At 49.8% G+C, this 26,786-nt stretch overlaps 1 protein-coding gene across 1 annotated transcript in view; it reads right to left on the bottom strand.

Moving 5' to 3' along the window:
- Nucleotides 1–11,484, bottom strand: part of LOC147412526 (acrosin-like) — a 51,829-nt gene extending 40,345 nt beyond the window's left edge. Inside the window, exons 1-5 of the mRNA XM_086481289.1 lie at nucleotides 11,402–11,484; nucleotides 10,889–11,089; nucleotides 10,285–10,550; nucleotides 9,853–9,998; nucleotides 9,112–9,361 (exon numbers count right to left, since the gene is read on the bottom strand). Of these exons, the coding sequence (XP_086337415.1) occupies nucleotides 9,112–9,361; nucleotides 9,853–9,998; nucleotides 10,285–10,550; nucleotides 10,889–11,089; nucleotides 11,402–11,472 (934 nt within the window). The 5' untranslated portion in view covers nucleotides 11,473–11,484. The remainder of the gene's footprint in view (nucleotides 1–9,111; nucleotides 9,362–9,852; nucleotides 9,999–10,284; nucleotides 10,551–10,888; nucleotides 11,090–11,401) is intronic.
- Between the last annotated feature and the right edge of the window lie 15,302 nt (nucleotides 11,485–26,786).

Below are 26,786 nucleotides of genomic sequence, written 5' to 3'. Positions count from 1 at the left end.
TGCCGTGCGCTCACTTGGCTCAGGACAAAATCAACCTTGGCACATTCCATTATGCCTTTAAAGTAAGGATGGATAGCACATAGCTCAGCTGGACCATAGCTCCGGGGTACAGCTCCTGTCCTCTCTCGTACTTTAATGTCATACGTAACAAAAGGCACAATTTCTCTGAAATAATTTTATTTTTCACACATCTACTTGAACAGTTTTCATTCTGCCCAAAACAAAAAGTGGAAGCAATCAGATACCGATAACTGCAAAATAAAACAGCTTAAAAAACCCAACAAACCCATCTTGATAAATACCGGTAAAGAAAGGACATCTAACTAGATCACAGACACACACAAAGTGCCAGATTTCTGCCAAACCACCAGGAATATTGTGACGGGCCACCTGACTGCACCTGGCTCTGAAGATTCCTCTGAAATTCCTGCTTGTTCCCAACAGAGCACTGCACATCGCCCAGCCGGGCACCTTGGTCACCTCTCGTGCGCGTCTGAAAGAAAAACTGCCCTCGCAGCTCTGCTGTTGTGTTACCAGCCCTTCCTCGCTGCCAGCAGGGTGCTTACTGCCAGATCTGCCACACCGGGGCGTGGACAGCCCAGTTGCAAACACTGACCCTAAAAACGTGTCCTGCCAAGACCTCTCAAGGAGCTACCCATTTCAAACGGCTGTCCCTCTGCCTTTCCGCCTTTGTGCCTGTTCTTGAAACACCTGAAAAGGCCTCGCATTCCTTAATGCATCTTTGAAGCCACAGCCAAAACCCTGAATGTTTAATAGATAATTCACACATCACCTAACACTGCACACTTAATAAGGCAACACAGGAGCACTTTTCAGCACGAGGAATTCAATCCAAAGAAAGCAAAGGGCAGGCTGCAGGGCAGCGTGTCACCTCGTACCTCCTTCACCACACGCAAAGCTTTGGCCATGAGCAGCCTACATGAGCCCAGCCAGTAGGCTGAGGCATTAAAGACGTCTTTAGGGTGAGGAAGATCGAAGTGACAGTCCGGCAAGTCTCAGATTCTGTACTTCCCCGACACAGACAGGGTACCGTAGACTTCCCTTTCCTGTTGACAAAAGGAAAGCAGAAAGGGCTTTCTACCCAGGTGTTTGCAGAACGCCTTTCCACTGGACTTATTGCGAACATCAGCCACAGAACAGGTCTTCTTGGTGTCACAGATGGCGGGACCCACGACCCACACAGCTGGCCTTCAGCATACAGCCACAGTCACGTGACAGCCCCGTCCTTCATCCAGGCCTGGCCTGATAAATTTCTAACAAGGAAACAACAGCTCAGGGGATCGGGCAGGTCTTTCAGTCATACAGATCACCGGTTCCAGAGGGAATTAACTGCCTGTGTAAAAGTGGGGAACAGGGACAGGAGGAATAAGCCTTCCTGCAAGCTGCAGGGCCCAACCACCTCGCAGTCCCAGTGCTGGGATCTGCAACGCTGCCGGCAGTGCTGCAACACCAACTGCAGCATCTGCTCTCCTACCATGGAAGCCCACGTGGAATCAGAGGAGAAGGAACCAGCCCTTCGCACGCTGCTGCTTCTGCCTAAAGGGTTCTCCCTCTGCCTGAGGAGACACTGGTCCCTCCTAGAACGGCTGGTGGCTGAACAGCTCCTGGTGAGGCTGGAAGCGCTCAGACGACTACAAGTCAGTCCCATCACAAACGGCTGTGCGTCAAGTCTGTTCAGCACGGCCTTGGCTGTCATTCAGAAGGCAGGGGCTCACTGAATGAACGTGCCCAGGGTGTCAACAGCAGTTTGAAGCACAGCTCTCCTCCGACCCGAGCTGACGGACTGTTCCAAAAGCCAGCATTGCCATTTCCAGGGACAGATTACAAGGGACCAGGCTGGCCAAGGGCTCGCTCAGATCATGAGCTTAAAACCTGCAGACCTCAAGTACCTCCCTACGGAGGGGCTGACAAGCAGCGTGGTTAAATACAAAAACAGGCCATAGGAGGAACTGGGGACTTATTTTGGCTCAGACGCTTGGAAAGGGTTTGTCGTCAACTGCTGTAGAAAAAGTAATTCTAGAAATGACGGTTAGTTAAACCTCAGCTCAGAACAAAGAGATTAAAAACTCGTCTGTCAAATGAAGCAAGGTCACAGTCCCCCAGGCCTGAATCTAGGAGCACAAGGCAGCACCTGTACCTACACGTATGCACATGAAGACACGTTCATGTGCACACGTTCACCCAGAACGAGACGAGACTCGCTGCCGTGAGCTCACCACGCCCAGGGTTCTGGGGTGCTCTCCAACACCCTACTGCCTGCCAGGGAATCTCCTGGCTAATGACTAAGCTGGGATGGTGCTACGGTAACAAAGACCAGCTCCTGAACTCGCCTGTCAGCTCAGCAGAAGCGCATCTCGCAGACAGGAACACACTCTGAAGCAAGACACCGGTGTAGCGGGCTCTGCATAAGCAGCTCATTACCACTGTTAACAGCACGACAACACTCCCAGAACAGACCACAGTCCTTACCAGGTTACCTACCCGAAAACACGCATGTGAAGCAAGGAAGTAAAGTTACTATAAAATAATAACATGGGTAATGGCTGTACTTTACATAGTAACGGTATCTTCAGCCAACGCAGCGTAGCAGCTGGCTTGTGAGGATGGAGGGCTGCTGAGCCTCTCTGCAGCTAAACCCAGAGCTGATCGCGGCTGAACATTCTCAGAGCTGCAGGCTTCCCCCTTCTGCTGTTCCCGAGGCTCGGCTCCCAGAACCAGCTCGAGCTCTGGACGCCTTGCCCTTTTCTGGTCCACAAATGAACACCTCCAACACTCATTTTCTTACACATTCTTCTGAACCGCTTATTTCTGGATCGGGTCTGCTTAATGCTACATGCCTTGCGGAGAGCATTCCGGGCTTTCCGAATGCTCCTTGCTTACAACCGCCTTATGCAGCTTGGTGGCTGTTTTCCAAATTTCATTTTTGTTCTAAGGGTACAATCCCATTTCAAGACAGTTTGCAGAAAGTCGCATGTCACGTGCTGTCTTTACCAAAACGCAACAAGAGACTGATTCACCATTGAGGTTTCACCGTTACTCAGTTCTAACGCACGCTGAGAGATTCTTCTAACTGCATCACTGCCATGCACGCCACGATTACATCAGCAGTGACAGCAGCGTCCTCTGAAGGGGAAAACGATCCTCTGAAGCAGAGACGAGCAACTGAGCAGTCTTTTTAATGTCAGAGGGACAGCAGCAAGAGACATACCTACACACACAAAAAAGCTCACCAGCTTTGTTATGTCCTGACCCTCTTCAGCAACACAGAACTTCTGACATGCCATGAAGGAAGAAAGCGATGTTCCACCAAAATACAGGCTGACGGACAATTTGCCCCACGGGTTATCTGGTAATTCCTACTTACACAGGACAAAGTAAGATTAGAACAGGCACAGTGTGACTGAGGTTTTAGAAACAGCGACCCGGAAGTTCCAAACTGTCAGTCCTACGCGCGCCCCACTCATTCGCCAACAGGACGAAACCCCCAAGGATGGTCGTTAACGTCAGGTAACGACACAAATGGGAACGTGCCCGTCCCTGGAACGGCAGCCCCGACCACTCGGTCTAACACTGAAACACCATCCCACGTTCGCTCACTCAGCGATAAACCCTTCTCTTCCACAATATACCATTAGAAATTAAATTATCTGAAATTGCAGGTTTTCAGACAATACAGATTATCTGTTTCCCTGTAGTGTCATACGTTAATTTAAGCATGTCCATACTCGATTACGCCCAATTTTAATAACTTAAAATTGAATTTACAAGAATTTATGCTGTGGTAGGTAGGATGCTTGTCAGAATGACAACACAGAATACAAACAGCACCAAAAAGCATTTTTGACCTCTAAAGGACACATTTCGGGCCTGAAAACTATAACAAAGGTAAAGTCACGGGAGAAAACTTTAGTTTGGGATTTTGATCTGTCTACGCAACACATTTACTGCTGTACTCCTTCACCTATTATTCCTGATGCAAGTTAAAAGGAAATTAAAGCAAGATAACAGAAAGTAAGCCTCATTCCACACCCGTGAATACATTAAGCTACCTGAACATGGATTTCAACCTCCTCATGTGTAAGTAGTTCTTGAAGGCAATCCACTGCACCTTGCTGCCGAAAACTGCCAATCTGTTGGGTGAAAGCAAGAAAATCACCACACATTAAGACGCTGACACTAAGCCCCACACCAGCCTCAACACAGGGGCATGAAAATAGGCGACTATCATTGAAAAACTTGGTTGAAAACACCCATCACTGGTTTGAGTTGTCTACAACAGTTTAAACGTTACCTGCTCTTTGGGACACTAAAACTTTCCGTGTGACAAAGCCCACCAGCCAGTTCAGACGTTGAAGTGGCTTAGAAAGAGACGCTGCTTGCCAAGGCTGACCTTTACCCCAGGCCTAACACGGTCTGTGTGCACAATCACCCAAAGCAGAACCCAAAGACACAGAATTACACTCGGAGATAACAGACAACAGGAAACACAGGACACTTTAAAGACTTCTGTGTTTCCCTGCAATATCTGTCTGCGTCCCAACCCCCAGGCCGATAAGCCTGTCTGTCTGAATCTATCCGTTGAACTGCTCCCAGCAATAAAAAGGTTTTCTTTAAGAACAAGTTCAAAAGTGACCCAGTCGTTTCAGTAATTCACCTTTACTAAATGCACCATTCAAATGGGACTAAGGTGTGATGACACCCGAGAACGTTGTTTACATACCAATTACCGACTAACAAAACCCCTAAACCACTCACTCCCATGAGTTGAGCAGCGGTAACAGAGGGTTTCCTTCACAGCTACCTGCAGAATGACAGAAACTTTTGCAGGACTTGAAGACTGACAATTTTCTGGCTATTTTGCATTAAGAAATCCAGGCCCCCCTTCTTCTCGCTGCTACTGCAAAACAAACTACCACTCCTGAGTATCATCCTGCCAACTACCGCAGCGTCCCCTCTCACAAAGATTTAATTCCAAGGACAGCTGCTTCTGAAGCATGGTCACTTCATAAAGCAATCCGGCAGCTCCTGGTAAAAGCCTGCCTTGCTGAAACCATCCTCCAGCTGTTCTCCCCATCCTCGCAGGCAAGAAAACACGCCAGCAACTAGCCTCAACCTTGGTGGGACTCAACAGCGTACCAGTTTGAGTAACTATCAGCTAAAACCTCTTCCAAGTCACCGTTGCTCACCCGTACTGTCTTGTGGAGCTCACAGGGTATGCAAAACGCAGGAACACCAGCATACAGCGCGGCTGGATACAGAAGACACGGAATAACCCTCTCCATGTAACCATGGTCTATGTACTGTACCTATAGGAAAAGAAAAGCTTTCCTGAAATAATTCAGTCAAGTTTACTCAGAGAACTCGTTCATTGACAGCATTCACTTCTCTGGGGGAAAAAATAACGGTCTGCTGAGAGCAGGTGATGTGATGAGGTGGAAATGAAGGAAAGGATTAAAAAAACGCTATGGCAGGTCAGAAGTTCGCTTTCCAAACTTGTCTTGCAAGAGACCCCACGTGTTGTGCAATAACCCACAGCAGTTTAGAAGTGAAAGACATAAAGAATGCATGAACCAGGCTGGAGTCAGACTTGCAAATCTACGTTGAAAGAGGGCAAGCAGACTCAAGAGTTTAGGTAGGATTAACTGCTCATTCGAAAAAGGAGCTCTGTACCTGTGCAGCAGAAAGCATTCAAAACACACAGCCAGCCCTGACTCTCTGGGTGGGGGGAAGCTAAACCCAAGTATTTTCAAAGCGTTCCACACATGGTAACACCAACAGCAAAAGAAGAAAAAACCTGCAAGGGATTACTTACAGGGGATCAAGGGGAGCTTTTTACTTAAGAACATCTATCATCACCAGGAAAACTACAGGAAAGATTGTGACAACTGAGATAGGTACGTAGAATTCATCTTTAACAGAAACATTAACATCCGGACAGTTACCACACTTTTAAGCAGAATGAGCATCTGGATAGTCAGGTCAGCTGAATGAAAAAAAAGGTGTGATCATAAACTGACGGTAGACGACTGGATTATTTGCCTTTTTTTTTTTTTTTTTTTTTTTTTTAACATACATGTGCGCCTGTTCATACACACATGCCCCCTCCCCCCATATAATCAAACTTACCTGGAGATAGGCACTGCTGAGTCCTACAACTCTACCTCGATACCACATGGCATCTGGTCCTCTTACAACACAAGCTTCTCCCTTTGCCCAGCAGTAGGGTTGCAGAAGACCAAGGCACTGGAAGTTACTTTGTATGTCAGTCATCAATTGGTTTAGTGCCGTTTCTGGGGGTGGGGGGAGGAATAAAAAAAATCAATTCAAAACAGTCTATAACATAGTAGTGCAAATGATTTCAGTCACCAAACCCCAGCAGATTCAGGTGAAGACCTGTATAAACAGAAACCACACGTGCTGCTCCAAAGAATATTTTCCAACACTGATACAATCTGTATGTATCGACGTCCAGCATATGCAAACACGCTACTGCTCAAAACAAAAAGCAAACTGCATTTCCAATTGGGAAGCCATTAGTATTTCTGGACTCTCATCTCAGAGAAGGAGAGTCTGTAAATTTTGCAATCGACACCTTGACAGCACTAGTACAAGAGCCTCTCCATGAGCAATGTAACAGATTGCCAGAGACAGCAGCAGGACACCATGAACCACCACCAAACACACGTCCAGACGACCCCCTGGAGACCGGGAAACTGGGTACTGAGCTCACGCGGAAAGGGGAAAGTCCAGCAGTAGCTGAGAACCAGGCTAACTCCCAAGCATCTTTAGGCCTGCACCTTCCTCAACAGCGGCAAAACATACCACCAGCTCCGCGTTCCAAAGCCAAGCACTCGTGGTTGCACCCCAGACTGCCCAGAGAAGCATTGTCAAACACATTTGACATTTTTGTCTGCTGCCTGAGCAGCAGTTGCTGATCCTGGGAAGGGAATGCCAGGCCTGTGAGGTCATTGTGCCCCGGACAGAGCAAGGACGAGAGCTGAGCAACTTGTTCATCTGGCAGAAAACAGCAAAAGGATAAGAGATGCTGGTATCTGCTTCTCCCTTCTAGAAACCTTGTGGGGGGAGATAACAGCCAAAGGAGGGAGCCTTGCTGGAGGCAAGAGGGCTCTGTTTTGTCTCACGAGTGCTGTGCTGTTCTCCGGTGCCAGGGACGAGCCTGAGAACCGTAATCAAGAAGGAACGATCAGCATCGATGGAGCCAAGAAGAGGCGGAGATATAGAGGAGGAGCAAGGGCTGCTGCTGGGCATAAAAAAGGGCTCCTCAGCACCCGAACTTTGGAAGCTCCCCCCACCAAGGATCATGATGATCGTTAGGACCAGCAGGATGCTGTCTGGACCTGGGACCATAGGGACGCCTTGGACCCGTGGTGGTAGCTATCCATCTCTGTCCTCTTTTCACTTTACTTTCTCCTTTCCTTTCACCCTCTTTCCCTATCACACACTACTTTGTGGGCAAACAATAAAGTTTCACTGTCTGATTGTAGCAAACCCCTTTGGCATGGTCACCTTAATTTTGGACTTTCAGATCACAGCAAATGAACCATCACGAGTCCACGGAGTGGACCGTGACACACCAATTGCAGCGAGAGAGAGGAGTGAGAATATGGGAGAGGAATAGCCCTGCAGGCACCAAGGTCAGTGCAGAAGGTGGGGGAGGAGATGCTGCAGGCGCCAGAGCAGCGATTCCCCTGCGGCCTGTGAAGACCACGGTGAGGCAGGCTGTCCCCCTGCAGCCCGTGGGCGGTGGAGCAGATGACTGCCTACACCCCGTGGAGGGCCCCCACACTGGAGTAGGTGGGTGCCTGAAGGAGGCTGTGACCCCGTGGGAAGCCTTCACCGGAGCAGGCTCCTGGCAGGACCTGTGGCCTGGGGAGAGAGAGAAGGCCACGCTGGAGCAGGTTTGCTGCTGGTGACCCCATGAGGGGGCTCACGCTGGAGCAGTCGGTTCCTGAAGGACAGCACCCCATGGAGGAGACCCACGTTGGAGCAGTTCGTGGAGAACTGCAGCCCCTGGGAAGGACTCACGCTGGAGAAGTCATGGAGGACTGTCTGCTGTTGAGAGGGGACCCCACACTGGAGCAGGGGAAGTGTGTGAGGAGTCCTCCCTCTGAGGAGGAAGGAGCAGCAGGAACAACAGTGATGAACTGACCACAACCCCCATTCCCTGTTCCCTCCCGCCCCGTGCTGCTGGGGGGGAGGAGGGAGAGAAATCGGGATCAAAGTTAAGCCCCGGAAAGAAGGGAGGGGTGGGGGGAAGGTGTTTTAAGATTTGGTTTTATTTCTCAGTGCTTCTCTCTGAGTTAATTGGTAATAAGTGACATTCGTTCTCCCATGTCAAGTCTGTTTTGCGCATGAGGGTAAATGCCGAGTGATCTCCCTGTCCTGATCTCAACCCACAAACCTGTTGTTCTATTTTTCTCTCCCCTGTCCAGTTGAGGAAGGGGAGAGTGATAGTGGCTTTGGTGGGCACCTGCCATCTAACCAGGGTCAAACCACCCCAGCCAGGCCCTAAGCACGGGCTTGCGTGCCTTAACGCGTGCCCCCACAGCTGTCTGCGTGGCACGTTGTTGTCTCCTGTCCTCTTGCGAGCCTCGGTGACCCGTCTTCTCCATCCCATGGGGGCTCCCAGCCCCCTCCCCTCTGTCCAGGCACCGTTTCAGCCCTTTGGTGTGACGCTTCCCCTTTGTGCCCGACTTGTCTGCCCGCAGCCTCCTGCCGCAAGGGCCTGCCGTGGAAGTCCTTGCCTTGCACAGGAGACTGAACTGGACTGAAGCGTGGTCAACTGTGACAACTGGTGACTTTATTTCAAGAACTAAGTCGAGCGCAGCAAGTGTGTGCCCGGAGAGGAGCGTGGGCAGGACAGAGCAGACCTCTGGCACTGCGGCTGCCTTTGGATCTCAGCAGGCTTTGCCCCGGGAGGAAAGGGTGGTGCTACTCTGCAGCCTGCACTGGCTCCTGTTCCTCCTGCTGCTCAAGCCTTTATCCCCCTTAGGACCTGCAGGAGCTCCTGCAGCAGGTTAAAGAATTCCAGCAGCTTCTGCCGTGGAAACTGACAGGGCCTAAACCTGCCCGACTGGGTTGGGATCGGCCTTGGCCTCTGCACGGGGGCTGAGGTGAAGACTGGCTGTGGCGTTGGAGCAGCCGTTCCTGCTGGGCGCAGTCCCATATGCGCCAGGATCCAGTCATAGAAGTGCTGCGTGGAGGTGTAGACTCCGGGCCGCTTGGCTCTGGCGCAGCCTTTCCCCCAGCTGGTCACCCCCACGAGCCAGAAGTAGGCAGCGTGCTTGTCTTGGCAGACGAGAGGACCACCACTGTCCCCCTGCAGCGGAGCGGAGGAGAGAGAGGGGGTTCCAGTGTTGTTGGGTGGCTCCGGCAGCACTGTGGCTGGCCCCTTCTCTCTCCCAGCACCTGCCAGAGCCGTATCCACTGCCCAGAAAGGCTCTGCTCAGGTGCTGGAGCCTGTAGGACCTTGTCCGGGAGGGGCTGGTGGGCCTGCAAGGTCGGGCGCTCTCCTGTCTGCCCCAGTGGATCCTGGAGGTGTGGAAGGGGGACGTTCCAGGACTGGGATCCGGAGCTCTGGGCTGGGGCAAGAGCACTGGGTGGCCTTTCTGGGCAGAGTGCTGGGGCTCTGGGACAAGGCGGGCGCTGGGCAAGGGCCTGCAGACAGGGAAGGGCAGGCGAGCCCCGACAGCGGTGGGGACCCAGCGGCGGGAGGGCGACTCGGCAGGCGCAACACGCGCCGGGGGACGTTTGGGCGCTGGCGACAGGGCTGCCTGTGCTGCTGGGGGCTGGCGCGGAGCACGCTCCTACCTGGCAGGTGTCGATGCCGCCCTGCGGATAGCCGGCACACACGTTGTGGGGGTGGATGGCCCCTCTGTACCAGCGGCTGCTGTTGCAGAGCTTGGCATCGATGAGGGGGACCTGGGCCTCCTGCAGGACAGCGGTCGATCCTCCAGCTGTGAGCACAGGAAGGAGTTAGCAGCCAGCAGCCCTTCTGTTCCCACTTCTCCTCCCCTGTGTGGGCGAAGCCCTTCCCTAGGGCTCGCCTTTGCCGCTGCAGAGGCCTTGTGCCGGGCTTGCCCTTCTGTCTCGCCTTGGCTAGTGGCTCGGGCCCATCTCTCCGTGGCCGTACGTCCCCACAGCCCGACTCTGGCTTTCGCCGCCACTGCTGCCATAAGCCCAGCCCATCTCCCCAGCGTGCCGAGCTTGCCCTCGGGACACGAGCACTGTTTGGGAACTCACATCTTGCCGTGGTGGCACCCCAGCCGCTGACGTAGCAGTTTGTCAGCTCTGACACTCTCAGCGAGGCGTCGGGCACGCAGGCCAGCTGTACGTAGTAGCCGCACTGGACAGGCTGGTCCAGTTCCAGCAAGGCGATGTCGTTCCTCTCCGTGCCGTTACGGTAGTGTTCGTGAACCACCAGCCGCTTGATGTTGCGCACTTGGGTCTCAGGGCCTGGCTGAGCCAAGTGGGTGGCCCCGATCACCACGCGCCACATGGTGACGTGCCTGGAAGGCAGATGGAGAGAGCGGTGAGAGGGAGTGGAGCCACGTGCTGCAGCAGCCCCGCAGTTCCCTGCCTTCTGCTTCCCAAGGCAGGGAGGAAAGCAGCACTGCGGAGGGTGCCACTGCCCTAGCACGCCTTGGGCACCAGGAACGTGGAGCTGGAGGCTGCTAGGAAGCGGTGGCACGAGCCCAGCCTTCTGCGGAGCAGTCTCTCAGCTGGGCTCACCAGTGCCCTGGCACTGGGCATACTGCAAGGCACCGGGATGGTAGGAGCTCGTGGGGCTGCGGACAGGGCGCCTGCTGGTGCTGTGGGGATAGCCCCCTTCCCTGCTCCTCCTTACCTGGCCCCGACGAAGCAGTGGGCTGCTGTGAGGACCCACTGCGGGCTGATGAGGGACCCGCCGCACACGTGGCCCGTGCCCACTTTCCAGGGGTTCTGGATGCTGACGATCCAGGGCCAGGCCCCTGGCTGGGCACCCGTGCCACCCACCACGCGCGACGTGCCGGAGGGAGCCGCCATGGGCCGGAGCCCGCAGGTCCCGCTGTAAGAAGAAACTCATGAGTGTGCTGCTGGACGGCTGTGCTGCTGTTGAGGCTGAAGGTCAGCCGTCTTCCCTCCCCCCGAGGGGCTGCACGGACGGCAGGGCCAGGGAACCCCGTGGCTGTGCCTCCAGCCCTCTGTCCGCTTCAGCCCCGTAGACGGCTTGTGCCAGCAGCCTGGGTGCTGGCAAGGAGCTGAGGCTCCCACACGGGTTCGGGAAGCTGTGGGGTGGCCACAGGGCACACGCGGGCCCCCTCCAGCAAAGCCCGTCAAGGGCTGCCCGAGCTCCCTCCCAGAGCCTCGACCCACTTACCCACAGCTGTCCCACATGCCGTGCGCAGGCCGGCACACGGCCAGCAGGACGAGGAGGGCGAGCAATTTCATCGCTGCCAGCAGCACGTGTCAGCTGCAAGAAGGAGGTCTTGTTGCCTCCAGTGCAGCTGTCGATGTACTGCCCGCAGCAGTCTCGCTGCCTGAGGTGCCCTTGGCCCTGGGGCTGATGTCACAGAGCCGCCGTTTCTGGGCGTGGGGCATGGTGACCTCTCGGGGGGGTGGAGGTGGGGGTGTCAGCAACATGGGGGGTTTCTAAGCAGGAGGGGAGGCAGAAGCTGGGATCGGACCCCCCTGACGGACCCCTGCTGAACACTCTGCCTGCAGGATGAGGGCGTGCAGGCCCCGTGGCAGGCAGCGGCGCCTGCCTCTGAGCGCTGCCTGCTCACAGCCAGCAGGAAAAGAGCAAGCGTGGCAGCACGGCCTCTTTGGGAAGTTCACTGCCACCCTGCTCTCTGCAGCCGTTCGCCTCCAGGTCCTTCCCAAAACCCACACACCAGAGAACATAACTGCTCTGGGCAGGACGCACTTGTTGGGTGTTGAAGAGCCAGTCCGGCCATCGCCGCGGCAGGCAAGCAGCGATGTGCAGCCAAACAAGCCAAGCATCCCCAAGCAGGGCCAGCTTCCCTGCACAAAGCCCAGTGAAACACAGATGCAGCACAGTCCACGCTGGCTAGGGCAGCCACAGCAACACCCTCTGGCAGGCTTCCTGTCCTCGCTGTCTAGGAGGTCTGTCGCCCTTCCGAGCCAACCCTGGCAAGGGCGATGGGGCGCCTGGTTCGTGCGGCCCAGGACGTGCAAGCTGAAGCTCCAGACAGAGAAGGATGCTCCTCCTGCTCTCAGCCGCACATGTCATTCTCCACGGCTTTGGGAAGCCCTGCACCAGCCTCATCTCACCAGTCCGCCTTCTGCAGCTGTATGGCGGAGCCTTGCCTTGCTCACGTGCTGGAGCGCAGGGCAGTCACGGGAGCACAGCGGCAGCCAGCCACCGTGCGTGGCATTTGCTGAGCAGGGCCGGGTCCCTGGAGGGGAGAGAGCAGCGGCTTGAAGAACGGCAGCCTCCAAGCTCGTGAAAGGTGCGGGAGCTTCCTGCCGTCATCCTGGCTTGGGTGGACAGACAGAAGGCACTGTAACGGGTCTGCATGGCAAGGTTTTGGTAGCTGAGGGGCTACAGGGGTGGCTTCTGTACGAAGCTGCTAGAAGTTTCCCCTATGTCAGATAGAGCCAATAACTAAGTGCGGGAGCTGCGTGAGGACACTGACACGATCAATGTGATCTAACAAGTGAACCTTTATTTCCGTGTTTTTCAGTGCAATATATAACCCTCGACCACACCCAATAAATACTGATTGGCTTCATCGCAAATAATCGGCCCATAGTCCAACCCGATTGGCCATATTGCGAGTCATGTTCAAGTCACGTTCACAGATGTTCACACCCATCTTCTTCAGGAATTAAAACTGCGTCATTAATGGCGGCTGTCTCTTCTCCTGCACCTGCAAGATGTTGATGCCCCCTGCACCGGAAGTTGTTTATGCTTTCAGCAGTTCCGGTACGTCCCAGCCCAGGCTCTCTGAAAAGGCTGGATTGTTCACATGTCCCTTATTTCATAAATGTCCTCCCACAACTAAGAGATGGGATTTAGGCAAGAACAAATCAGTCAGTAAAAACATGGTTTTGAGGGAAAGATCCTTGTAAATCTCTAAGCTAACGGATGTAGTTTCTATTTTTTGTTTTAGAAAGCATAACACTTTTTTCTTTGTTGTTGTTTTTTTTTTTTCCTTTGTTTTGTTTGGTTTGTTTTTTTTTAGGATAATCATGATTTCACCCAACACACTTGAAGCAAAGTATTTTCCTTTTACCTTTTCACATTTCAGTTCAACAGGTTTGGGGTTTGTTGCTGTTTCTGGACCGGTCTTAAAAGACTGCTCCTTCGTGGCTCCTGTCAAGAGTACGAACATGCTGTGGGAAATCAGACCCAGGAAACAAGCACAAATCTGTTCCACATAGTTCCTGAAACTTATAAGCTATAGTTTCCTGGTGGCAAGGCAGGGATGTTGTTAGTAATTCTGTTCCCTTCCTTCAGCTGGAAAAGCCCAAAACCTCAGAAACTTCCGTTCAGCATGAGATCAGGAGTGCCAGAGGCACGACAAATGCTGTGATTCTCTGGGGAGGCAGAGACATGACTGCTCCCAGTCACTGCAAAACCTGAGTGCCCAGGAGACAACAACTAGAAAGAGCTCTTTCTTCCCACTACAGGCAGCAACAGGATCTTACTTCCTTTCTCCAACAATTTTTTTTTGGTTGTTGAAGCTACTATGAACTTAGTATATTTGAAATTTCAAGTCTTTCAGGAAATCTGGCTGAACTCACTCACTGGATTCACAGGTTATTAAGGAAGGACAGCCAGACAGGCCTTGTTTCCCATGGCTGGAAACTTACCCAAGTCCAACACCAGAGATGGCTATGCCCAGAGTGTATCCTAGACTGAGAGATGGGAGATACTTATATGGATGTCTTTCAGGCCGCCTGATCATCTAGTTGTATGCTCTGGTGGTCGCTTCTGAATTGTGTCCACTTTTGAGGCTTAAAAACAGTGCCTTGCTCTGAGTATCAACATGCAATGCCTACTGGATCATAAATACTCTATTTTCCAAAATAAGAAAATCTCATCAGAAGCAGGCACAAAAATATTAATTCAATAAAGAAGACTTACATTAATTCACACCTGAAAAAAAAAATCCCCCTCTTTCTCTTCCACATAATTTTCAAAGGAAAGGAAACCCTCAAAGTTCTTTCTAAGAGTCCCAAAAGAAACTCCAAGGAAATAAATATTATTTACTTTGCATATCCTGCAAGACAGTAAGCAACCTCCCAAAGAGGGTCCACAGACTCCTTTCAGTATCAAAAATTTCCCTTGTGGAGACAAAAGAAAAATAGATCTATGAAGAACTACTACGGTTTAAAACGCTGTGAGAGGCAGACCGTTAATGCCTGTCCCTATCACCATACACAAGTGAGCACCCCGGGTTTTGTGTCCTTCACCAGTTTTATCGCGCGCTCCAGCGTTTCTCTGGCTTTGCGGAAAGGGTTATCCCCAACCTACAAAATTAAAAATAAACTGAAAATCTTTACTGCTAAACCCAGTACTAGTTCTTGGTAAACACAGTCCAACTTTGCTTACGAAAATTACTATATTGAGACAATATATTTTATTTAAGGGTTTAAATGCATATAATAAATAAAAAGGTTGCTTACATTACCCCAAAATAGCACAAATTAAAGGAAGGGTGATCACAAATTCTTAAGAATTAAAATAAAGGAAAATTTGGTTTAAACGTCTTTAGGCATGGTAGCAGTGTAAGGAGCATGACAAGATTGCTTAGGATCATTTTATCTGGTTTTTGGATTCTTCTGATTCTTCCTTTTATGAAAACCATGAAACAGCCACAGTGTTTTATTTTATTTCCGCTCTTACAACTGTAATCTACTTTTGGAGAGAGTTCTACAGAAATGCCAACTCCAAATGCTCTTTTTATGGGAAGAATAAAAAATAAAAGACTTTTTTTTTAAAGAAAGGATTGCAAATAAATCCCAAGTTGCTGATTTTCAGTACTACAAATAAAACCAGCTTTTGTGAAGGTATTTACATTAAACATGTTTCAAATAATACTACTGTGTTATCTGACTATGCTTTATTAACAGTGCCTTTTCCACAGTTTTTCTGCATTTTTACCTGCAAGGCTCACCTCAGTGCAGGGCACTCTTCCAGAACAATTAGCAGCGGAGTCACGACATGTAACACCAGCTGTAAATTCCAGACCCGACTGCCGAGCTGCAGGCATTCCAGTCACAGCCTTGTCAGGCTCATAAGCCTTCACGGGCTGTTTCACCGCTGTCCTCGGCTCCAAGATCCCTCCCAGCACTCCCGCCAGCACACCCTTTCTTCTTGAAGGCTGCCACAAAGGGAACCAAGGAAAAAATCACGTTCAAAAGCCCAACCTAAAGAGTGAGCAGTAAAAGCAAAACCCAGAACTGTTAAGATAATCGCTGTTCAGAGGACAAATTAGTTTGCAAGGTGCCTCAGGCACCAACGGTTTGGCTCTTCCCATAACTACCACGAGCAACCCCGAATGCAGGCAAAGCTCTTAAGGGCAGGGTAAACAGCTTGTTCTTCTTTGTTCTCATCAGCCCCACTCACCCACTGGTTAGATACCCTTGTTAACTGAAACGGGACTTCAAGAGTTAACTGTTCATTCTCCAAATGGTAAATGCTAAAGGAACATTGTCATTTAAAAATCTTGCAAATATTCTTTACTTGAAGTTTGTGGTTTACCTTAAATAGGTGTATGCTGGGGATTGACTAATTATTTGAAAGAGTTCCAGGCCATATTTATTACTTCCTTACCAAGCAGCCAGCAGACACCTCATATAAAACGAGAACAACAGAAAGCAGGTCAGGGAGTTTCATCTCCTGAACGACGACTCTTTGTCTAGGAAAACATTCTGCTCTACAGGCAGAGGAAGAATGAAGTGTTACACACAGATAATTACTGTTTGATCCCCAAACTGCACAAGTAAAACACAGTTGAATTATTGATTAAATGAGCCTTCAGTGTACATGAAAGCATAAAGTGTAAATATTTCCTGAACTGCCAGAAGTTCAGCCGTCTGACAAATATCAAAAAACATGGGGAAATGGGAGACTGAACCTCCCCCCCTTCTGTCTGCTTGTAATGCAGCAAAAGAGAAACCACAAGATCAAGCTGAAGTTCAGCTGCTGGGCCAACAGGAAGGGAAAGTGCCTGTCACAGAGCCCTGATATCGTCACCTTGACAAAAGCTCCTCCACTGGGTGACACTGGGGTATCATCTCTAATCTGGTACAGTCAGTCAAGAAGGGCTTAGCTATGTACAAAATTTCTTAGCTATGTACAATTACAAATAACACGTTATAATGACCCATGAGATTTCCAATCAACAGAATCGCTGTTAAGCTCCATCAGAGAGGCCACACAGAGTAACTCATTGTATCTTTCCATTTTGCATGGTTAAGACCAGAATGAACTACAACTGTCAAAAGAGAACAACAATCATTTATTAACACACAGCCGAATAATACCAGTCCAGTGTTGAAAACAGGGAGTACATTTATGTGACATTCTAAGTTATTCTGAAGCAATAGGAAAAACCGGCCTCACCACAAGAATGGGACAGCTGTACACACATGGACATACAGAGCTGATTTTTTTTTTTTTTAACAGAACAGAGTCTAATTCTCTGTTTAATTAAAAACAGATATTGATGTGCATAGGTATATGTGTGTGCATACCCCGCCCCCCCCTAGATTTTTATCATCTCTATTGTGTAGCAGAAAATGGTGCTATTCACACCTGCCCCTGGTTTCCAATGACACCCAAGGGTTCTCAGTACCTCTGAAAAGATGCTAAAGTCTCCAGGGAATTCAAGTTTGTGAGAAAAGATGAACCACTTACTTCCCTAAGCTTTCAACCTGTCCCAGGCAGGCTGAAAACCAGTAGCTGTGCGCTATCCCAGCGGAAGGCTCTAACGGCTGGAAGGCTCACACGAGAACAGCACTGCCGCAGGAGCGGGATTCTGGCTCCGGTACTGAGGGAGCACGTTGCAGGGCTTTCCCTTGAGCTCGCTGCTGGATGCTGGGTGTCCCAGGAACACAATTCGTTGGCTTTGCAATACGCAGCACCAGGGACTCCACACGATACTGCACAACAGGTTGGATACAGTCACTGTAATTTCAGAAATGCAGAGTAAACACGGCTGTATCCAACTGTGCGAGTACACACTCACATTTCCTGAATTTAAAGTACGGACAACCAGTTTTCCAAAATAAACAGCCACGCTCTCGCTTTTAAGGTACATTTTCTATCACATACGGTGGAACTTTTCCATGTGTTTCCTCATCATTTAGCCCTAATAACTGAAAATCAAGTACTTCTAATTTTTACCTATGGAAAAATAAACACCCAACAGGCTGCAACAACATGTGCGGATGGCCATGCTGCAGTCAGGGAACAAGCGTTTACTAAACTGTATTTTAGCTGGACTTGCCGAACACTGAAGAAAACACAGTATAACATGCAGCTGGTGAGCATTTTCCCGGTCACCATTGCAGGAAAGAGGCACTGCATTATTATTTCAACATCTGGGAAAACAGAGAAATGACACGGGAGCTGTGTCAGCTGGTAATTGTGCCTCCAAGCTTTTAACCGTGAGGAGTAACTAGAACGTGCTTTGCAGCAAGAGAACTAAGGGAAGAATCCAAGTTAGCCCAGTCCAAAAGTCTGCTGCTTTGCTCTGAGTATCGTGCTTTCTGCCTGAGGATGCCACAAGTAGTACAGGAAGCATAAAAACCCCAAAAGTTTAAGAACTGTCACCTTGTTCGAGACATCACAAAATGTTGCATGTGGAGGTAGCAACATGAAAAAAAACCAGCCCTATTTATTTATTACTCAATGCTTTAGTAAGGCTTTAAAAGCACTGATAGCCAGGTATTCACTGTGTCCATTCACAAGAAAAAACAAAGTAGCTGAAAATTACACACATGGGCGGCAAAGGACTGAAAATCCCAAAATATCAAAGAACAGCCCCATGTAATCCTGATTCTGTTCTTTGTAAGCAACTCAATCACTGCTCAAAAGCCCTCTGCCTGACGCACTACACATTCAAGTATTGTACTGAATGGCTTCGGTCTAATTTCTTTAACTCTGACGTTATCAATGAACTCAGAGAACCAACAGCTTTAACCAGACCCTGCTACCTCACAAACAGGTTGGGGTTTGAAAGTGTAGCTCTGCAGCAGCATGAGCTGCTGCTGCTGCCTTGCACTAAGTTGTGTCCAGTGCTGAGCTCAGGTGTGTGATGAGGTGCTCAGGGACTGGATCTGGCAAGAGCGAGGGGTTTGGGTTGGTTTTGTTTTCTTTTTTCTAGTGTTCAGCAAGTTCTTCAGTCATCTGACTAATAATCCCTAGGTCTATGACCATCTCCCTCTTAGATTTGTTTAGTCTACTATGGAATATTCAAGATAGCTTAATAAAATAAAAGAAAAAAACACCTTTAAAAAAAGTCTTGTAAAACTTTCAACACTGAGGAAGAGCTGAAAACTTGGTTTTAGTTTTGATTCCATTAATTTCTACTACGTGGAAATGACTCGGGTATTCCTTCTTGTCATTGAAGACAACAGAATGAGTTAAAAAATTTCAACAAAACAAGGAACAAAATCTGAAATACAAACTAGTTGGATAAACCTATTTTAATGCAGGTTTATTAAATGCAATTCTTCTGTCACAGAACAGATTGACAGAACAGTCGAGGTTGGAAGGAGCTTCTGGAGACCATCTAGTCCAACCTCCCTGCTCAAAGCCTATGACCTCATCTAGTCTTTCAGTTGGCTTTGGATTTTTTTAATTTGACTCCACTTTCTACACAAAGGTATGTTTCACAAATTCATTTTCACAAACGTATGATTTTTGTGTATAGGAACTGATGTGTTTTGCTAACCCGTTGGAGCACGGGTGGAAGGAGCCATCCCCCGTGCTGCCCGGCACCGTAATACAGAATCCCTGCTTAATAACACTGAGTTGTCAGTGAGTTTTCTTTGAGTCAGTTACAGCACTGCTTCAGCAAATGCTTCCCAGGCTCTGGAGGTGAAGTGGCCTCAAGAAAAACTCACTTTGGGTAAACATCAAGATTTTAACTATGCAGAGGCAAATTAAGCCTCAAAACACACATTTAAAGAGATATACAGACGCACAAGTCAGCAGAGCGTGTGATTCTGTGATTTTTCTGAACACAAATGGCACTAAACACATGACTAAAACTTTCTTAAAACATATACTTAAACCAAAAAATGGCCCAAGTTTCAGATGCTCAAATGCCTACAACTTCTACAGCCTAAACTTAAGAATATAATAGGTGTAGAACAAGGCTTGAATTTTCCAAATTTGCCAGAAGTAGGGAGGTACTGAGAAGCTACTATAAGCTGTCTTAAAACAAGAATTTTCACCATAGTGAAAAAAAACCCACTGAAACGCAAAATCCAAACCAGTTTGGTTTTTTTTATGGGGTTCTTTTGGTTGGTTGGTTGGTTTTGGTTGTGGTTTTTGGGTTTGGTTCATTTGTTGGCTGCATTTTTAAATGACAATCAAGTTGAGGACATCAATACCAAGTACAAAAAACACCCCCGCAAACCACTCCGTCTCCCCACTCCCTCTCCCATAAGTAGGATGAGGTACCTCCTCTTGTTGTCCCAACTCTTCTACAATCCTTTCCTCCCTATATCTAAAGTATAAAACGAGCTCGATCTTGTTTAAAAAGCAGTGACCATCAAGACAGAACACAAAGGCTTACAGCACCGTCAAGACTCAATGGTTGAAACCGTTTCCTCAGTTGCAAGTCGTGCCATCCCCTTACCACTACGTACCTCACAGAAACAGTACTTTCCCCTTCTCTCACAGACGAAAATAAATTCTAGATTGGAAGGTAAAAAAGAACGGGGGGCGGGGGGGGGGGGGGGGGTGTTTGAAGCGGGTAAGCAGAAGCCTCAGCTCTGACCACGGAGGCGAACATGAGGTTTATCACTCACGACGCTGCTCCTGGATCCCACGCTGCCACCGGGAAGGCGAACTCACCCGGGAAAGTCGAGTTTCAGATTGATTTCTGCCCGAGGGAAGGAACCGCAGGGAGATCCTGCCTACGTCAGCTCCCCAGCCACATCCCCCACGGCGCCACACGAGCCTCCCCAGCTCGCGCGCTCCGTTTTGAGATGAAAAACAGCTAAAAAGGAGCTACAAGGCGCTGGCCCAAGGGCACCTCCTACCTGCCAGCTCTGCAGCCTCGTCAGAGGGGGGGGTCAGGCCCCAAGCGCCGGCGGTGGCCGATGACCCTGTGCCCGATCGCGGCTTTGTCTCGGAGCCGCGCGTGCCTCCCGCCCGCCGCCCCGCGAGCGCGTTCATCGCCACAGCGGGGACCGAAGGCGGAAGCAACCGGCGGGACGCTCGCAGCCCCGGGACCGTTTTCCCGCAGGCGCCGGCACGGCGGGAGACGCGGCCCGGACGCGCCCGCCCTCCCCCGGGCAGCGGAGGGGCCGCCCCGGCCCCGACCCCCGACCCCCCCCGCCCCGGGCCGCCCTCCCCGCGCCGCGCCGGCGCCTGCGCTCTTGCGCCGCTCGCACTTGCGGTGAGAGCCCGGGGGAAGAGGCGCTGCCGGGGCCGCCTCGCCGTCCGGCGGCGGGGCCGGCGCTGCGGCTGCGCGACACCAGCCCCGGCCCGGGCCGAGGGAGCTGCAGCCCCGCGGCCGGGAGGCCTCTCCCGGCGGGAGCGCCGCTGCGGGGCCCCGGAGGGGAGCGAGGTAACGCGGCGTCCGCCCGCGGGGCCTCCAGTCCCGCTCTCTGCGTCCCTGCCGCCGGGACCGCTCCCCTTCCCTGGCCGCCCCGTGCCTTCGGAGAGCCGCCTGCCGGGGACGGCCGCGGCGGGGTGGAGGTGAGAGGGTTTCATCTCGGCGCTGCCGGGGGGGGAGGCAGGGAGGGAGGGAGGGAGGGAGGGAGGGAAGTGCTTGACGGCCCTTGCCGTAACTGCAGACCGTGGGGGCTGGGAGCTGAACTGGGAAGCCGCAGCTTTCGGGACTTGTCACCTTGGCCGTGACGCCGTACTCGAGGTCACCTCGCCGGGAAGCGAGGGAGGGCAGAGCTGAATCGTTGGACTCGGAGATGCGGTTGTGTTTAACTGAAGCAAAATGACAATCAATGCCCCTGGTTGTGCTTTCTTACAGCACACAGTGGGTTTTCCTTAGGAGAACCCTCGCTGTTGAAAGCTGCGGGAACAGAGCCGATAGTTTTGAATTCAGGTGGCCTCTTAAGTGGCAAGTAAACATGTTCTATGGGAAGATAATGTTCTAGCTTTTGGCTTTGTAGGTGAGGTAAAAATTTCAGCTGTTGAGCTGCAGCAGGCACAGTTCTCTGTAGCTTCAGTAATGCCAGTGTCAGTAACCCTTGCTGCTTGTCGGCGTGGGTTTTGAGGGGAGATGGTATTTTACTTGGTATGAAGGACTCAACACTGTTTTACTGTCTGCAGTCCCAATTTGATGCTCTGTTGACCATTCGCAGTGTGTTCAGAAGCGTTCTTAGCCTCACCTTCCTTCAGAGAAGTCGTCTCTGATGTCTCTGGTGTACCTACTGTTCTACAGTTTCCCAAACCTCAACCCAAATAAAAAGGCAGTACCTAGGAATCGTTCCCTTTTGGGTGGAGTTTCTAAACAGTTTTGTGTAGGTGCCTCCAGCAAAGAAGATAAAAATAGCCATTTCAGTTTCTAGGTGCTTTGCCTGAAATTTCTGCAAAGCTTTAAGCTCGCTCACGTCAATCAGTGAGGCTTTAGAATTATCTCTTGTTTTATTTTGTTTTGTGGTTTTGTTTGGATTTTTTTAAACACAACTTTTCCTGTGTCCCTTGAAACAACTCTCCTGGTAGAGGTGGAGGGAGAAGGACTGGGAAGAGTCATGGCTCAGGGGTGATGTAGCCAGGCAGGCACGCTGCTGGATGCAAACTCTAACGGACTGAGGCCCGTGGACTGCAATTAGACAGCCCAAACTGCTACAGCCCCCAAAGGTGTTCCTCGTGCTTCTGAGTGTGGCTGTGCTCGAGGCAGGAGTGTTTGGCCTTCCTGTGAACCGCCAGTTGAGCCCTGTGTTTGAGGGTGCTGTAACACTGGGTAGTATGATGACTTGAGGAACTTTTCTGCCCAGTTAGAATCCCACAACTTTGCAAAGGCAGTAACTTTTGTAATTACGTCTTTTTTTACGAGATGCTTGGTGGACGAGGAGAAGCTGAGCCTGGAAAGCTGTGGCTGAGCAACCCCGAGGCAATACTTACGGACTGGTCCCACGTGTGGGATTGGAGAGACGGGAGCAGGTCAGTTAACAAACACCTCCATTTCGGGGGGTCATGAAACGAGCTTTTTTTGGCAATGAAGGGGGAGAGAAATGGCTAGCTTCATCTAGCTAGAGACAGGCTGAGTCAAAGTGTGAAAGTCTCCTCGAAAACAAAGAACCCTGAAGTAGTGGAGAACTTGCTGTGCTTCAGAAGGTTTGGTTAAAATTTAGGCACTCACGAATAAGAACCTCTAAATACCTGTAGCCTGTGCACGTAAATACAATGTAGGCAGAGAAGTTTCTTGGAAAAGCTTTACACCTCTACCGTGCTTTACCAGTTCAGCAGTGTCAGCAACTGGGGATTTTAAAAGCTCTGATTCTCAGATCAGAGTTCACGGTACAGGTTTCTAGGTATGCGCTGTGTGTTTTATTCTGGCAGAAGAACAGGCCTGTATGCTGTGACCCCTGCAGTACCTTGTGGGTGTAGCTATCAGTACACCTTCAAGGTGAAGAGTGTGTGTATGTCCAGAGAACCCAGTTATTTCCAGGCCCACCCAGTTTCCTGGAGGATGGTGAGGACTGTGCAGGGACTGAGCTGTGAACGGAAGGAGTTTGCCATCAGCTGAAGTAAAGGTCTGCGGGGTTGTTTTGTGATTAGGAAAGATAATTGGCTGCTGGTCTTCCAGTTCCTCGAGCCCCTTGCTTCTGTCAGGAAAAAGGGCAGCTCTCTGGTACAAGACCAGTTGTGCTGGTGGGTTGCTGGGGAGGTGTTCAAACCAGGGCTCGCTTGCCAAGGGCAGCATCAGGTGGTGAAGAGGGAGACCCCCGGGTCCGAGTTGCCGGGGCCAGGAGCAGCAGTCCGTCTCTGCCCAGACTTCTGGAATGCCGTGGGGACAGGTTTGCTCGTGCCAGGCTGGGGTCTGTTAGATACAGCCTACGCTCAGCCACGGGGAGTGGAATTTCGGGGTGGGATTACTGTGCAGCACAGGGGGGCACAAATTCCTGTGTTTTCATCTCCCCCTTTAGCGTAAGACTTAAGTTTTTATACGGTGCTGACTCAGCAGCCTATTTCAGCAGCTTAGAATTAGGAAAGGTTGTTTCACAATTAAAGCCACTGAATTTCGTGCTGCTAGTCAGAAGCTGGAGATGTGAAGTAATTCGAATTCAGATGTTTCATGTGGCTGTAAATGATTCCTGGGTTGTCACCTGGGGGGTCAGTCTGTGGGTGCGGGGGTGGAGGCGGCACAGCAGGAGGTGTGTTCCTGCGGGGCGGGTGGCGAAGGGGTGAGCGTGCGAGGGGAGACCTCTGGGCGTAGTCACAAGGGAGACTTGTGCAGGACTTGCAAAGTGGGGGTTTTATGGTGGTCCTACGCTAGCGTGGTACAAACTGCCTACAACGGCGGGCACTGGTGCTGCACTGCAGAAGGGAACGTCCTAACCCCTGGCCCGTGTTGCCCCCAAGACTTCCTCATGTCACATCCCACTTCTTCGTTGCCCCTTCTCCATGGGCTCAGGGTTACAGTCTTCCCATGTCTCAAGTGTGTTTCTGACCGTCAGAACAAATTTCTAACGGGTTTAATGTTTAGGAAAATGAATGTAATACTTATTGTAGTTTACTCATGCATTAATTACCGAGTTGGAAAAAAAGCCGTGTTCTTTGAGATGTGAGCCATGTTCAGTGTCCTTGTTGTGATCCATTTTATACTCACGTTGTGTAATGCCGACCTTGGGGATGAAGGTATTTCTGCGTGTTTTATTGACTTACATCTTGAAAGTGAGGTGTTGATATGTACGTTAGATGTTAGGCAGGACAAAAACATAATAGAAAAGCGCAGTAATGGTATCTTTCCCTCTCACCCAGTTATTATGGTAGAGCAGGTTTTTTTGTTGGGGTTTTTGTTGTTGGTGGGTTGGGTTTTTTTGTATTTAGAATGGTCTGTCTGTTCCTGTTTAGGCACAGAGGCATGTGAGATGTTAAAGCTGTTGTGACCTGATGCATCTACAGCTCCAAATTAAGTGGATGAGTGGGTTAATTGATACAATATTGAAACAGAGGAACCTATTTTATTGTAGTTCTGATTTTGCATACATACGAGATATGATGTAATAATATTTATGCAATGCATGAGTAAATATTCATTATTAAAAACTGTAGAGCCTGAGGTTGTCTGGCAGTTTCTTACATTGAGGTAAAATAAAGCTGGTTTTATAAATACTTGGTATCAACTATTTTGACTTTTAGGCTGTTTGAATTAGCTTTGTAGTACTGAGGCTTAATCATCTTTACTGTTAGGTGTAAACAGCAGCAGGAAAACCAACCCAGTTCTGCTGTGAGTATTATCTGTTCCTCTGTTTCCTACCACAGAAGTGGGTTTTTTACCCTCAGATTAATGTTCAGGTTGGAAGGGACCTCTAGAGATCATTTAGTTGGTCCAGGCGCCCTGCTCAAATCAGGGTCACCTAGACCAGCTCCAGGGATGGAAACGCCACAACCTGTCTGGGTAAGTTCCAGTGTTTGACCACCTTCACAGAAAAACAAAACAAACAGCAAGAGGGGGGAAAAAAAAAAAAAACCACACACGAAAGAAAGAAACCAAACCCACCCAAAACTTCCTTTTTAAGTTTCTTGTGTTTCCAGTTGTGCCTGTTGCCTCTTGTCCGTTCACTGGGCACCACTTGGGTGAGTCAGACCCACTCTTTTTTACTGCTTCCCATCAGGTTTTTATACGCATCGATAAGATTCTTTCCCGCCACCCCCCGTCCTTCTTGAGGCTACAAAATCCTGGCTCACACAGCCTTCCCTTGTATGTCCGATGCTCCAAGCCCTTAATTGGGCTCCAGTATGTCCGTGTTTGCCTTGTACTGGGGAGCCTAGACCTGGGCCCAGCACTCCAGATGTGTCTCACCAGTGCTGAGCAGAGGGAAAGGGTCACGTCCCCCGACCTGCTGGTGCTCTTCCTAATGCAGCCCGGGACACTGTTGGCCGCCTTTGTGGCCGAGGCGCGTTGCTGGCTGCTTCACCCAGGACCCCGGGTCCTGTTCTGCAGAGCTGCTTTCCAGACAGTCTGCCTCCAGCCCGCAGTGAGGGATGGGGTTATTCCTCCCCGCGTGAGGACATTTTAGAACAGGACAGTGCAGAAACACCCCGGTGACACTGATGAATGAGTTTCTGACCAAAGCCACGACAAAATAAATAGCCTGACCTGTGGTTTTAGATCTCAAGGTCTTCTGGTGGTTTCGATGGCAATTCTTTTCTGCTTTTCCTAGAAATAAAGGAATTCTTTGTCTCTTAAAGGGCTAGAGCCCCAGGGATTTGAATGGTCAGCTTCTCTGTAGAGTTGCACAAGCCTTAGTCTTACTTTCCGTCAATAGGAGGTTTTCAGGTGGTTGTCCCAGCCCCAGCCATCGCTATTAATACTATGCTGTGGCGGTCACCTGTGTGAGAAGTTCCTGTTGGTTTGTGCTTTGCTCTCAATGCACTTTGTGTTTATTTTACTTTTGATATACTCAAGTTAATTGGCCAGGACTTGCAATAATCAGTCAAGTGTTGGCCTTAACTATGCAAAATACTTTTAAAGCACAGATTTTTATTCCTGGTTACAGTCTGTTTATTTCAGTTGTCCCAAGTGTTGGAATGACCACTGGAAGAGTAAGTGTTGACTGAAGAGCAGTCTGATGGTTAGGGTGTGAGAGTTCAGAGTTTGGTTTTTCCATCAATTTCTACTGAGGCTTTGGAAAATGCTTCTAATATCGATAAAAATGTCAAATGAAGTAAAGTCCTAATTTATAATTTGGCACAGTGCTGCACTGGTAATCTGATCTAAATGATTTGAATCTATAGCATTTTCCCTTCTTGGTCTAATTACAAATGAAAAATAGATCCTTTTCTTCATCGTCCTGAACTTTGCTCTCAACACTTCCAGGTTCTTTTGTTCTGGATGCCTGAACAAGTTTGTGTGTGTCAGTTCTTTCTTAAACTCATTGTTAGTAACCTCATCGTTATTGTTCAAAGGATTGAATGAAACCTTTCTCTCAAAAGGACCGGGAGCCAGGACAGCAAAATAATAAAATTGGCTAGAACAAAAGTGATGCCATTAGTACTGGAAATAAAATGCAAGTACTTCCAAATCTGAAACACGAGAATGGGAATAGTTGTGTTCTGTGGTACTGGTGTTCACAGAGAGTTTTCCAGTCTCAAACTAGAGCCTCTAGTTAAGTAGTACTCTGACTGCTTTACAAAACTGGGTGCGTCCTGACAGTCTTTTTATTTTGAGTGAGAGACAGTTGCAACTTTATAGTTCAACAGCCCCAAAACATTTTACTAGTTAGTGATCTTTGTGGACTGTGAGTTCACTGCAGCGATAACTCTCCAACCGACCTCGGGGACAAAAAACTTGGAGGTATGAGTTGTCATTGTACTTCTGAACTTGTACAACTTCTTGATCTGTCTCCTGACACTGGATGATTAG

The sequence above is a fragment of the Leptosomus discolor genome, unplaced genomic scaffold (assembly GCF_034619465.1).
Source record: "Leptosomus discolor isolate bLepDis1 unplaced genomic scaffold, bLepDis1.hap2 HAP2_SCAFFOLD_85, whole genome shotgun sequence".
NCBI classification, from domain to species: domain Eukaryota; kingdom Metazoa; phylum Chordata; class Aves; order Leptosomiformes; family Leptosomidae; genus Leptosomus; species Leptosomus discolor.
This window is presented reverse-complemented; position numbering and strand designations above follow the sequence as displayed.